Source organism: Pygoscelis adeliae, unplaced genomic scaffold (assembly GCF_000699105.1).
Source record: "Pygoscelis adeliae isolate BGI_AS28 unplaced genomic scaffold, ASM69910v1 Scaffold160, whole genome shotgun sequence".
Lineage (NCBI taxonomy): Eukaryota > Metazoa > Chordata > Aves > Sphenisciformes > Spheniscidae > Pygoscelis > Pygoscelis adeliae.
Genome location: NW_008824035.1, coordinates 7,394,015 through 7,407,984, shown reverse-complemented (window position 1 = coordinate 7,407,984; position 13,970 = coordinate 7,394,015). Strand labels below are relative to the sequence as shown.

The following is a 13,970-nucleotide window of genomic DNA, read 5'->3' as shown; positions in this document are numbered from 1 at the left end:
AAGAAAGACACGGACCTGTTGGAGTGGGTCCAGAAGAGGGCCACAAAAATGATCCGGGGGATGGAACACCTCTCCTATGGAGAAAGGCTGGTAGAGTTGGGGTTGTTCAGCCTGGAGAAGAGAAGGCTTTGGGGAGACCTTATTGCAGCCTTTCAATCCTTAAAGGGGGCTTATAAAAAAGATGGCGGCAGACTTTTTAGCAGGGCCTATTGCGACAGGACAAGGGGGAATGGCTTTAAACTAAAGGGGGGTAAGTCGAGACTAGATATAAGGAAGAAATTTTTTACGCTGAGGGTGGTGAAACACTGGCACAGGTTGCCCAGAGAGGTGGTGGATGCCCCATCCCTGGAAACATTCCAGGTCAGGTTGGACGGGGCTCTGAGCAACCTGGTCTAGTTGAAGATGTCCCTGCCCACAGCAGGGGGGTTGGACTAGATGACCTTTAGAGGTCCCTTCCAACCCAAACTGTTCTATGATTCTATGATTATTGGTAACTGTAAAATATTCTGATTAATTTCATTTTTACGTACGTTTTACAGTCAGAGTTGCACTGACTCTGTCATTTCCACAGACAAATGTGTATTCTGCAGAATCTTCACTGCTTGTGTTCATGATATTGAGCTGATGAAGTTTCCCCTGGACCACTATTTTGAACTTTTCACTCATTTCAATCTCCACACCATTTTTCAACCAGACAGCAGGCACATTGAAATGAGAAACTTCACATTGAAAAGAGGCGGTTTTGGTCTCAGGGATCTCAATATTTTTCATGGTCTTTGTGATGTGTATGGCTAAAAGGAGAAAAAAAAAAGACAAAAGAAAATAAAGGATTTTTTAAAAGTCAGTATGTGTGGAAGACTGAAAAAAACCAAGGGTAACAGGCTATGAAATGTCAGGTCAAGTTGTTCAATACGAGTTGGTGTAGCAATTCATATAATTACTTTCTTACAAACTTACAATACTTACTTTCCACAAACAGTTTTGCTTTACACTCAATTTGCCCAACAAGAGCTGTGTATTCCCCAGCATCAGCAGGAGATATGTTATGCAGCATAAGCTTGTGAACTTTCCTTTGAGAGATCATCTTGTATTTATCACTTTGTTTAAGCTCAACATTTTTGTGGAACCATCGGACTGGTACAGTATCATGGGATACACTCAGTTCAAAGGAGACAACAGCATTTTCCAAAGCAGTCACATCCTTTGGCTTTTTGATGATCTTGACAGCTTGAGGAAAAAAGTTAGCAAGATTCAGGAGTGTGTTTGATTTGAATTTCAAACCACACATTAAAACAAATATTCAAACCAGATTTACTTACTTTCCACATGAAGTCTGGCATTTGCTCCTATCTTTCCAAGCTTAAAGCTATAAACAGACTCATCAGTGACAACACAGTGTTTGATTTTCAGTGTGTGAAAAGTTCCTTTCACTGAAATTTCATATTTGTCATTTGATTCAAGTTCAACACCATTTTTAATCCACAGAGCTCCTTTCACATTAGGATGGGTCAGTTCTACACTGAAAACTGCCTCTTGTGTTTCTGTCACAGTCAAGTTCTTTAGTGTCTTCTTTATCTTAACAGCTAGGAAAAAAAAAAAAAACAAACCCACAAACTTGACAAAACAGACCAAAACTAAAAATTATAGTAAATATAATAACCTTAACAAAACTGAATCATGGTGCTTCATTTTAAAATCTAGTATGTATATATTGATCTATGCAGTTTCCACTGAAGTGCTGTTCTTGGAACACAAAAAGGAACATTTACTTGTAGCATCCATGAGAAACAGGTTTTTTTATTTGATATGCTTACTACAAAACTAGCAAAGAGTGAATTTCTACCTGCTAGCCAGTACCTTGAATAAAATGTGGTTTTATTAAAATACCATGCTAAATTCCAAATATGGAGACTCCAAAATACAGTAAGTTTGCTACCTCAGAAAGTGCATCATAATATAATAATATTTTCAAAAAATGAAGCAAAATATCCTTGTATCTTAGGGCCTGATCCAGGGCACAGTGAGTGCCTCAGTGCTGGACTGAGTCTTAAAGACATCAGTTAGTTATAAAAAATACTGACCTTCGACCTTCAGTTTGGCAGATGTCTTTGAACTTGCTATTTCATAGCTGTATTCACCCATATCATCCAGTTTCGTGACAGGGATATTGAGCCTTCTCTTTACACCATCAGATTCAGCACGATACTGGTCTGTCATAGGTAATGGTCTACCATTTTTCAGCCACTGGCCATCTGATTCAGGATTTGCCACCTCACACTCAAAAACAGCTGTCTGGGACTCAGCCACAGTCAGGTCAGTGAGAGGCTTTGAAATGGCACCACCTGTTGGGAAGCAAAAGCACATGTTTTTGTTGTGTTGCTGTTCAACTTTCCCCCACACAGAAGTGCAACCACGTGAAAAGTTGATGCTGGAATTCTTTGCCCTAATTTGCAGCATGCCCATAGACATTCTGAGTTCTGTGAAAAATCAATAATAGAATGTGTCCTGAACATCACAAAAAGATGTTTCTTTCCTCTATCCTAGTTGTTCTCATTTATTATTTTTATTATCAGCACAAGTATACTGAACATTCAAGACAAAAACCTTCTTTTTTACATTAATTGCATCAAAAAAATACTACAGCATTCCATACTATGGCTCTGATTTAGCAAAACATTTAAGCACTTACTTAAAAGCTTTGTTGAATTTAAATTATACCAATCACAAAAGCTAAGGCGAAGAGCAAGGAGAACATAGAAAAAAAGATAAATTAAAGGCAAAAAAAAATACAGAAACAGCACAATTGCTACAGTCACAAAACACAGTACATTGAGCGTTGTTTTAAAATCTTCAACCTTAACCCTACTAACCTGCTACTATAAGCTTTCCAGATGTTTTCTTCTCTCCAGCATAAAATACATATTCTCCTTCATCATCTTTCATCATCTTCACCACTGTCAATTTATATATTTTGCCACGTGCTTCAATTTTATATTTAAGACCAGCCTTGATCTCTTGGCCTTTGAAATGCCAAATTACATCAATCCCTGAATGGGAGAGCTCGACCTCAAAGGATACATTCTGTGTTTCAGTGCAGGTGATGTCATGAAGACCTCTAATAATCTGAATTTCTATAAAAATAATACATTACAAATATATTAGTTGCTCCCACAGTTTTGTATTTAAAGAAATAATTTCACAAAGAATTGTGCATCTTAAAGGAAACCTACTTTCAACTGTGACATTGCAACTTGTTTCAACTTTGCCAACCATTAGCTTATAATGTCCTTCATCTGATGCATGGGTTCTGGTAAGCACTAGTCTCTGTTTAGTGCCTTTACATACAGCTTGTACACGTTCATCAGGCTTTATCTGATGATCATTTAGGTACCACTTGGAGGAAGACACATCAGGTGCTGAAACTTTGCATTCGAGGATAGCTTTTGTTCCTTCAACTACGTGAACATCTTTTAGAGGCACCACTATTTCCACACCTGTCAAGTTACAAAAATATTCATCATGAAAAAACCTATGCCTTTAAGGAGTAATCCTAAAGGACCCCAAAATCAAACACACCTTGAAAATCATGATAACGACTTACTGTACACTGTGATCCGTCCAGTGGTTGACAGTCCAAGACCAGGAACACTAAAAGAGTAAGCTCCACTATCTTCCTTCGTTGCATCCTCTATAAGCAACATGTGTGACTGTTTATCCAATACAATGTGAATACGATCACTTGACTGAATTTCATGACCATCTTTCATCCAGACACCTTCCACATTTTCTAGGGAGACTTTAACTTCAAGTTGTACAATGTCTCCCTCACAGACTTTTTGATCAGTAAGTTCTTGAAGAATAACCATGGGACGAGCTGTGGAATGAAATGAAGTTAATTAATCCTCATAACAGAGAAGCAGAATATTGAATATTAAGGCAGTATGGGATATAACTATAATATATGCTATAATATAGAAAATCTATAAAATATAGACAATGTAAGTATTAGAAATGCTTACGCTTCATCTTCAGTTTGCAGCGAGTCCTTTTTCCATCAACAACAAAGCTATACTCTCCTTGATCATCTTTATTAACATCTTTAATAGTGAGGATCTGGCGACCACGGCGGGATGTAATCACATATTTGTGATTAGAAGTGAGTTCAACATCGCCATGATACCATTTCCCCTCCATGTCTTCTGGGGAAACCTCACATTCAAGTTCACCTGAGAAGGATTCTGGTACTTCAACATCCTCAAGTTCTTTAATAAACTCAACCACAGCACCTACAGGCAAAAATAATTACATTCATGAATAAGCTTGATTAGATACCCCTGATGAAAACATTTCTTATTAAATGAATCTAAGGAAATATTAGTAAATAAATGGTGTAACCATTTTACATAAATATATCTCCAAACTTTCATACTGGATTCTGGGAATATGAAAGCAGCTTGAACATTTCTTAGTGCGTTAGACATCAGTTTAAATTGTGTTATTTCTTCCTGAAGCTGATTTCACTTTAACAGTACTGCATGGTACTGAGCTGTGTGCTTCTTACCTTCAACAGTAAGCTTTGCAGTAGTTTTTATGGATTCATCTTCTACCAGTGCACAGCTGTAGTCATCAGCATCAGACATTTCAATTGCTAGTACAGAAAGAAAATGAGCCTTTCTGTCTGAGTGCATCCTGTATTTGTCTCCAGAATGAATCTCAATTCCATCCTTAAACCATTTCACTTTGACAAAGGGTTCTGACGTCTCACATTCAAACGTTGCCATGGAGTCTCTCTCTTTAGCAACAATATCTTGTAACTTCTGGGTGAAGCTGATTAACTGCTTGGCTGCAAAACAATATGCAATGAATCAAAAGTGCACTGGCCATGTAGACTTAACACACTATAATAAGCAGTAGGATAAAAGTAAGAGAATTTAAATTACCTTGTACTAACAGGAAAGCATGGCTAGAAGTTTCACCAGCTATATTGACTGCTTTCACCATGATGCTGGCAGAATCATCAGACGTCACATCTCTGATGACTAATTCGCAAACATTATCTTCAGGCCAGTACCAATACACACGATCAGTCCTTTCAATCTGCACACCATTTTTGAACCACTGGCACTCAGGGTCTGGTTTTCCCACTACTCTCACACGGAAGTGTGCATCTGTCCCCTGGGCTACAGTCTGGCTTTGAATTCGTTCAAATATCTTGGGAGCCTCCATGCTTGGACTAAGCTCAACCTTCTCTGGTTTGAATGTTGGAATGGTGATTTTGCCTTCAGGGGGAAGTGCTTTCTTCTCTTCCTCTGGGATCTCTTTGGTCCAATGAAGAAGTTCTTCTTTTGTCTTTTTTAACATTTCTTCATATGATTCATCTTTTTTGCGAGACTTAAGTTCCACAGCAGTGATGGCTTCATAATAGCCCTCTTCTGTCCTACGCTTGAATTTACTACGCAGCTCTTCAGATTCCTCTGAAAGCTTCTCATGAGTGATTCTTTCAGCCCTTTTCAGTTTCACCACTTCTTTGGTTGTTGCCTCTGCAGGTTTGTCTACCTTCTGTACCTCAAAGAGAAGTTTTCCAGGCTCTGTCACTACAGGCTCATGTTTGGGTTCAGGAGCACGACGAAGAACAGACCTGAAGTCTTCCCTCTGCTGGATCTCAAGTCTCACCTTATGTTCAATAAAACCTTCTGGATTCTCTGCAGTGACTTTCACCTCTCCTGTGTCATACGATTTGCAGTCCACAATATCCAGGTAGTAGATTCCATCGTAACGGAGTCTAAACCTTTTGCTCTTACGGATAAGCTGTCCATTGAGGTACCAGTTGACCTTGGGCAAAGGATAGCCAGTCACACGGCAACGGAATCGTGCTGTTTCACCTTCCAGGACTCTTGCAGGTTCAGGAACCAAAACAATTTCTGGTTTTTGTTTTTCCTTTTGGTCCACTGCAACTGCAGGAAGAGCACCCTCATGGGCCATTCTTTCTAATTCTTCAATTCGCTGCAGTCCTCTTCTGCCTTCTGGCAATTGGGATTCTTCCACAAGGCTTTTCTCATCCTTCACGATCAGAGTAGCAGATGTATGGTCTGTACCATATTTGTTAGTTGCCCTGCAAGTGATTACTCCACTATCTCTGGAATAGGCTACTCCATAGTCCAGGCTACAATATCCAAACTCATTGATCATGCGGAGTCTGTTAGCTGCTTCCAAGGGTTTACCATCATGCAACCACTCCACCACCATGGTTGGGTCACCAATTGGTGTAAGCCTGCACTCAAAGTGTGCTGGTCCAAATTGCTTGAGCCTTAAAGATGTGAGCTTCTTCTTAAAAAATGGTTTCTGTTGCTTTTCTTTGTCATAGAGATCTCCTTCCTCCCATTGCTCTTGACCATAACGCAAATGGAGAGGCTCTAACTCTGGTGCTGCAATTTCCTTGGCTTTGTAAGTTCCTTTTGGAATGATTAATCTCCTTTCTGGTTCAGGTTCTGCATGTTCAACTTCAACATTTACTTTGCACCGAGTAGTGTCTCGCCCAGCTTTATTGATAGCAGTAGCAGTATACCATGCAGCATCTTGCCTGGCAGTAGATTCAATTTTAAGGGCAGCTGCCCCTTTGGTTCCCTCAATCCTGAAATATTAAAACATTTTTTTTTACTTTTTTGCACTTCTTTGTTATTAATTTTTGCCCTTCTCCAAAATTAGGTCAAAGCCTGCAAAGGTAAATCCCTGGAGGAATTAGACATGTTGTTTATGTTTATTCATGTTTATGAGCGCAGTGTCTAAGAATCAAACAGATAAGGATAGTAAAAACCAGTCTTGAACTCAATGGCAGTTTTGCCTGCAGAGGACGGATAAAGGTTCCCTAAATCTCTGTTGTAAAAGCATTGGCTTTGCAGAATACAAAATACACAAATACACAAGCTGGAAAAAATGGAGTGAGTCCTACAAGATATTTTATATCTCTTAGCCTTGCTGCAATGCAAAAGCTGTTAATAGCTTCAGTAGCCATTGGACTAAGCCCTTAGTGAATCCCTTCTATGGAAGCAAGGTTATTCAGTACACTGTAGGAGGCACTTTGCAGGATGGTGATTATTAACTCCTTTACTATTTAAACAAAATAAAAATGCTTACTTTATTTTGGGGTATTTATGAGGTACAATGATGTCACTGTTCTTCAGCCATACAATGTCAGGATTAGGGTTACCAGTAGCTTTCACTGCCATCTCCAGTCTAGAGCCCTCCTTTACGCTAACGTTCTTCAGCCTTTGCACAAAGTGTGGTCTGACTAGGTCTTCCTTAGCTGAAAGAGCAAGGGTAAATTATCACGAGAGGAAATGATATAACCATGGTTTTTAATAAGAAACACTCCTCAGCCTCCTAAAAATAGCATGCACAGTAGATACCTTCCACAGTCAGTGTCATTGAGACAGAAGCTTTGCCTGCCCTATTCTGAGCAATTACAGCCCATTCTCCGGAGTCATCAGGCATAGCAGGAACAATGATCAATGATTGGGTGCCATCTTCTTTAATCACTATTTTATGGGTGTAGTCATTAACCACTTGTTGACCTGCAGAGACATGAAAAAAAAAGTTGCACTCAAAACAGTGTCTCAACAAGATGTAAAATGCATATAAGATTGTTTTTTAAGATTATTTGTTGATGAAAATGAGGCTGATGTACCATTATGGAACCAGTATGTCTCTGGCATAGGTCTGCCAACAACTTTTAAGTCAAATCTTGCTGTCTGCCCCTGTGAACATTTAAATGATGTAGGTTTCAGCACAAAAACTGGCTTATATAGTCTTTCTAGTTGTCCTTCATCAGTTTCTTCTAATCTGCGGGCAGGAGAACGAGAAGGAGAACTGCGGGCAGGAGACCGGCTTGGAGAGCGTGGAGAAATAGACCTGGAAGGAAACAATAAGACAGATGTGTATGACAATGTCATATAGCTGTGCGCTGACATGATAAACAGAGTTCAACACTTGCCTTTAGCACAATTTATTTTAAAGAGGTTAACCAATTTATCTGTGTGAGAAATTATGACAAAATTAATTTTTATTTGTAGTCAATTTTCTTCTTAGGTATTTGACAGCAATTTGTATAGCTGAATAGTATTAGGATACACCACAGCCAGGGAAATTTTTGGGGTTTGGATACTGTACAGATATGGATGTAATCCTGTGTACATTTGTGCATGTGTGTGTATGTATATGGAGACAGAACACAGTACATGGCAACACTGGATTTTTTCTGTCATAGAAATACAACTCTTTCAAGGGTGGGAAGTAAGAGTTGCACACAGCACCAAAACTCCAAGTGCAGAATAATTTTTTTTCCAAAACATGAGTACTTTAAGAAATAAATATGGAGTACTTTAAGAAATAAACATGGAGTACTTTAAGAAATAAATATGGTTGCTGAGGTTGGAAATCTGATACTGTGGCTGGATATGCATGTGAATGATGGTACTCTGGGAACTGCATTGCTCATTAAGAAGGCAAATCAGACAAAGAGTTGGCACATAAATCAATATAAGCCATGAAAACAGCATTTAGAACTGCTCTAGAGGTATGCAAACTCCAATAACTTAAGCTGTTTAGCTGTTGTGTAATGTGTTTTTGGACTGTCTATCACAGCAGACTGAGGTCTTATGAAATTTATACTTTGCTGTGTACCTACCTATATCTTCTCATAACTTCTGGTCCTTGCATATAACCTGGAGTTGCTGTGGGTGCAACTGGCTCAACGTAGAGTTTTGCTGAGCAAATGGCATTTCCTTTCATATTACTGGCAAAGACAGTATAAATTCCTTCATCTTCAGGTAAAACAACAGGCAAACGCAGACTGGCACTGCCGTCTTGCAGAACTTCCATGTGGTAGCGCTCTCCATGCCTTATGCGCTTACCATCTTTGTACCACGCAATCTGCATGGAAAGAAACAGTGGAATGCTAAGTGAGCACTCCTAAAGACAAAGATCCAGTAATGACCCATGCATACAACATATTACAACTTCCTGTTTTTCAGCTGATGCATCATCACAGCCCATGTATATGTGTTAACATTAACATTTTTACTTGAAATAAGTAAGACTAAAGTAACTTGCTTTCATGGTAGCCTGAAACACAAGTTTTGGAGCTAGAAACAGTTATAAAGCCCATTTTGACGGAGAGTAAAGTGACCCAGACTGGACTTGCTACTGTGTTCCCCACTTGCGTGGGCTAACTCGGAGATACTCAGAAGCAAGACCAACTTAACTGGTAAATCCAATCTACCTCTGAACTGGCTAACTAACCTAACACTATTCTGTTAAGGGACAAAAGGAAAACTCAGCTTGGCATCAAAACAGAAGACTAGATTTCCTTTGAGATTTTCTATTTCCTATGCAGAATGTAGAATGACTGACAATGAGATGTTAAGGGATTTTTCAAGTAGAGCACCAGATGGTTTTTTGAATAGGTTAATGTCACACAGGTTTGGGGTACCTTTGGCAATGGATATCCAGTCGTCTTGCAATGGAAAGTAACTCCTGTCCCTTCAAAGGTTCTGTAATTCTTTAATCTTAAATCAAATCCTGCTTCTATAGCTTCAGATTCAGAAATATCAACCATCATCTCCTCTCCGTCTTCTTCGAGAAGTTCATCTAAGGTGGTCTTAATAATTCTGAGTTCAATTTCTTTAATAAGTCTTTCTTCGAAAGAAGAAATATGGAATTCCTATACAGAAAAGCAAGGCCATTAGTTCTGTGTGTTAGATAATGATCTTGTAAAGAAGTGATTTGCACTGGTAAAATATCAGTATGCAAAATGAGTATGGAGTGGTAGACATACCTCATCTTCTACAAAAGTTCTAACCATCACTGTATCTTTCGCCATTTTCTTCCTAATTAGGGCTTGCTCTTTTTCATATTCTTTTTCAAAGTCACCATATGAAATAGCTGGGGCTACCTCAGCCACTTTAGGTTCCTGTACATATGTAGTCATCTGAGTTTGGTACATCATTTCTTGTTGCGATTTTATGTAGGCTTCATAATCAGCTAAGAATTAAGAACACATTAATTTTCATAAGTTTTTGTGGTTTTCACGGGATTGAATAGAGAAAACAAGTACAAACTTATTTTACTGTTTTTGGCAATTCAAGAAGAGTTTCTGTCTGTTTAGCTAATAAAATACAAACAGCAATAAAATGCAAAGACTGATGCCCTCAGACGAGCTTTGTAAACAGGTAAAAGTTTTACTGTGCTGTTTAGGTATTCTAGTTCTCAAAGTGGAAGCACCTGTAGAGACTATTTTACAATTTCTTCACCGCAGCTCTGTCTCCTGCAAACTTTCATGCATTTTTACAAGGACAATTGAAAAAAAAAAAATTAAGTTAGCTTCTTTCCCTGTAATAGAACAACCTATTACTTGATTAACCTCCTTTCCCCACATCACTCTCTGAATGTCTTATGTTATGTAGACTGTTATGGACATAAACAGAAGAAGGTTCCCATAGCTACACATTCTAGCAAAGAATATAAGTCCTTCAAGAACCTGATGTCAAATACTCTGTCTTGCAGAAACAGAGCCACCAGATCTCCCTTTATGTTTCTTGAATTGACCAAACTAAGCTGCAAAGAATTTGCAGCACAATTTAAAATCTTCTTCCCATTTTAAAGTTAATCTTAAGAAATATTTTTTCCATTTCTTTAATCTACAATGTACCTTCTTCTAGTAAGGAGACCATTGCAGAAGCTTCTCCGTGTTTATTACGAACAACAATAGTGTATTCTCCGGCATCGTCGGCAAAAGTCATGGAAATTTCAAGTTTGCATTCCCCGGTTTCTCTTTTGTAACTCACTTTGTATCTATAGAAAACATAAAAGTACAAGCTCTCTATAGTTCTGATGAACAGACTTTTTAGTGAATTTGCTTTTAATTATACAATTAATCACTCCTAACTTGTACAAGACAAAAAAAGAGAAACTATTTTGCAGGCAATTCTCACTCAATGAATATGCAGACCAGTGTAGGAAAAGTAACCATGCTGAAACTAGAGTACAGGTCTACTTTCCTTTTGTTGTCACTAAAATAAATGGGATGCAAACAGCAGTACCGAAATATCAGAGATCTAGTTATCAGACACAGTAAAACGGTATGTGCTGTGAGCACATAGTTTGTCCTAATATGGGTCATTATGGCATGATATATTTCAAGAATGCTGCAAATGTATTTTTTTTTCCCTGTTAGAAAGTGTGTTGCTTTCTATAGACAACATTTGCATAGATAGAATGCAAACATTGCGTAGACAGAATAAAACAAACTCCAAAGTTCTTCTTGATTTGTTTTTAAGGATATGTAGCATTTCTAATTTTATGGTCTTTTGAACATTTATATTTTAAAACTTAGCAGCCTTCTAAAGTCTCACATTAAGACATGATCCTATCATTTTTTCATTTCAAAAATAAAATTTCACAGAAATCAGTGATGTTATTTGTCTCAGCATCAAAATTATGGTACTGTCAATTAAATATTCTTAAAAATTATGTTTAAATAGTTTTTGTGCATTGTATTCGAAGTACCTGTAGCCAGTCGTTAGAGGAACTCCACCTTTTTTCCAGTAGACATGTGGCTTTGGGTTGCCCCCTACTTGGCATTCAAAAATAATGCTCCCACCTTCAATTAGTTTATGTACTATGGGTTTTCTTATGAAGAAAGGAGGTATGGGTTCTCCCGATACTTCCTCTGCTGCAGCAGAGACATCTTCCATTACGATGTCCTTTGTCTCCACATAGCTGAAATAAAATTCCAGTGCAGGTAAGTGAGCTGATGTCTGAAGCTCTCATAAACAGTGCCAGAAACTAATGACCACAGTAGGAGCAGTCTGTTTAGGAAAATAACTTTACCGTTTCTCTTCTGTAACAGCCTTCTCAGAAATGGTTTCTCGAGTCTCAATTTCTTCTGAAACTGCAAGGTAAATATGATATAGTGGATTTTAAAATACTTTAATAATGCTTAAGCAGTGAGTTTAGTTGACACAAAGAGAGAGATGGTTAAGTAGTTAGCTGGCTCAGAGGGCCAGGTACTTCCACTGAGGAAGCAAGTTAAGAGTCTCCATTGGCCCGTAATTGACCTTTTCCTCATATTCTTACAGCCCTGTTACCTAACAGCCCTGGAATATAATTCAAGGCATATGTTCTACTTGGGAGCTGACAAAATATCAGTAATATGCAGTTAAAAAAATTATAATCTTCCTACAGTGATAAATATACTTACCTTTCACGTATAAGTGGCAAGATGTGCTGACGCTCCCAGCCTTATTGGTAGCAGTGCAGGTAAATCTTCCACTGTCTTCTGCAAAGGCTTCACGAATCACGAGGCGAGCAAGCCCTGCTTTGAAAGTGATCTGGAAGTCCATTGAGCTCTCAATCTTGTAGTCTTCCCTGTACCATGTCACAGTAGGCTGAGGATGACCAGAGATATGGCACTCCAGAGTGACAGACTCACCTTCAGTCACAGTCTTATTTTTGAGGCCCTGTATGACAAAAATAAGTATCACAGTCAGTATATATTTTCACTACTAAACAGACATTTAAATAACTAAAACTCATTTGAATGGAAAATTTAATGTCTACTTCGAAACAGTGTTCTTTTAAGCAGTGTATCCAGGAAAAAAGAGGCATTTTCCAAAGGGAAGTATTTGAACCTGGATTTGGGATCTCTGAACATTACTGTTATTAACAAGAAAATGAAAAGATAGGTTGATATTTATGCAGATCATGGTGAGAAATTGTTTCACTGCAGCAAAGGTCAACCTACTATGTGACATAATTGTGAATAATCACCCCCATAACAGACATTCAGAGTAGTTTGTATCGGAGATAAATTGAATGGCTGAGTAAGTCTAATATGGGGTTAAAAGGATTAAATAAAGCCAAATTTTCATGGTCAGGTTTTCAAAGACAAAGGTTAGAATACCAAACGGGTGAAAACATAGTGTAAATCGCCTAATCTACATACAAATTACTTACTGAGACTAAGGTGGGTGGAGTAGCAGGGATTTCTGCAGGCACAGGAACTCTGGCAGTTTCTGTCACCTAGGTTGTTTAAAGCACAGTTAATAAACACCTAACAAAGCCAAGGACATAAACAGCAGAATTTAGGTAGGAAAAGAAATTAGGTAAAGAGAACTCTTTTCTTGTCATAGGTAAATATTAGGTCCTTAGAAGGATTTGTGTAAAACAACAAAGATAAAAGTCAGCAGAAGACTGTAGAAGTGGAAAATTGCAATGAGGAAACAGCAAACGAGAGAGGCTATGCTAAGTTTTTAAGATGAAAGTCAGTCAAATTGATGGAAATTTGCTTAATAACATACCTTTGCTTCACCTTCTTTCCGCAACACCAAGTGTTCTTCCCGCACTGCTTCACCTTTAATGCTTACACCTGTCTCTTTTTTAGTCTCAACATCATAGCGACTTTTATAGGTCTCAGCAGCCTCTCCAAAGGGAAACTGTGGAGGGGCAACTGGCTCTGCTTTTATCCTGACTTCATGTGGCTTTAGCTGAGGTGGTTTCACAGGCTTGGTGATCTTTTGCACAGCAGAAGTAGCTGATAACTCTTTTTCCAGAGTAGCCATGGCAGATCCAGCTATTGAAACCTAGGGAACGGAAGCGAAAGAGTTAAAGCTTTGTTGTTCTCTTGTTTTCAAAGAAGACAGTATATTTCCTGAGCGGACTGCATATGCACTGATTGCTTCCTTAGTTACTTATTTGTTGACACTGCAAAAGCTAGATATACAAAAATGACTTCTAGTTCTAGATTGCAGTAGTAGAATACTGGAGATATAATATCCTTGTATTTTTTTGATGTGTCTAACATTCAAATATTTCCTCTTTTTTTACTTTAGAATTTGATCTTTAAATGGTCAAGAAGCCCTTAAGTGCGACATGAGAAATGTCCTCTAAATTTATTCACCTGAGGCCTTAGCTTT

At 38.3% G+C, this 13,970-nt stretch overlaps 1 protein-coding gene across 1 annotated transcript in view; it reads right to left on the bottom strand.

The window, feature by feature from the left end:
- The window catches only part of TTN (titin), a 246,273-nt gene that overhangs the window by 214,650 nt on the left and 17,653 nt on the right, over window positions 1–13,970 (bottom strand). The window contains 22 exon segments of the mRNA XM_009333163.1: window positions 531–791; window positions 967–1,227; window positions 1,320–1,583; window positions 2,082–2,342; window positions 2,871–3,131; window positions 3,231–3,494; window positions 3,602–3,874; window positions 4,020–4,286; window positions 4,562–4,843; window positions 4,941–6,631; window positions 7,135–7,303; window positions 7,407–7,571; window positions 7,685–7,908; window positions 8,684–8,928; window positions 9,488–9,718; window positions 9,833–10,038; window positions 10,706–10,848; window positions 11,563–11,775; window positions 11,887–11,947; window positions 12,257–12,515; window positions 13,012–13,077; window positions 13,356–13,637. Of these exon segments, the coding sequence (XP_009331438.1) occupies window positions 531–791; window positions 967–1,227; window positions 1,320–1,583; window positions 2,082–2,342; window positions 2,871–3,131; window positions 3,231–3,494; window positions 3,602–3,874; window positions 4,020–4,286; window positions 4,562–4,843; window positions 4,941–6,631; window positions 7,135–7,303; window positions 7,407–7,571; window positions 7,685–7,908; window positions 8,684–8,928; window positions 9,488–9,718; window positions 9,833–10,038; window positions 10,706–10,848; window positions 11,563–11,775; window positions 11,887–11,947; window positions 12,257–12,515; window positions 13,012–13,077; window positions 13,356–13,637 (6,349 nt within the window).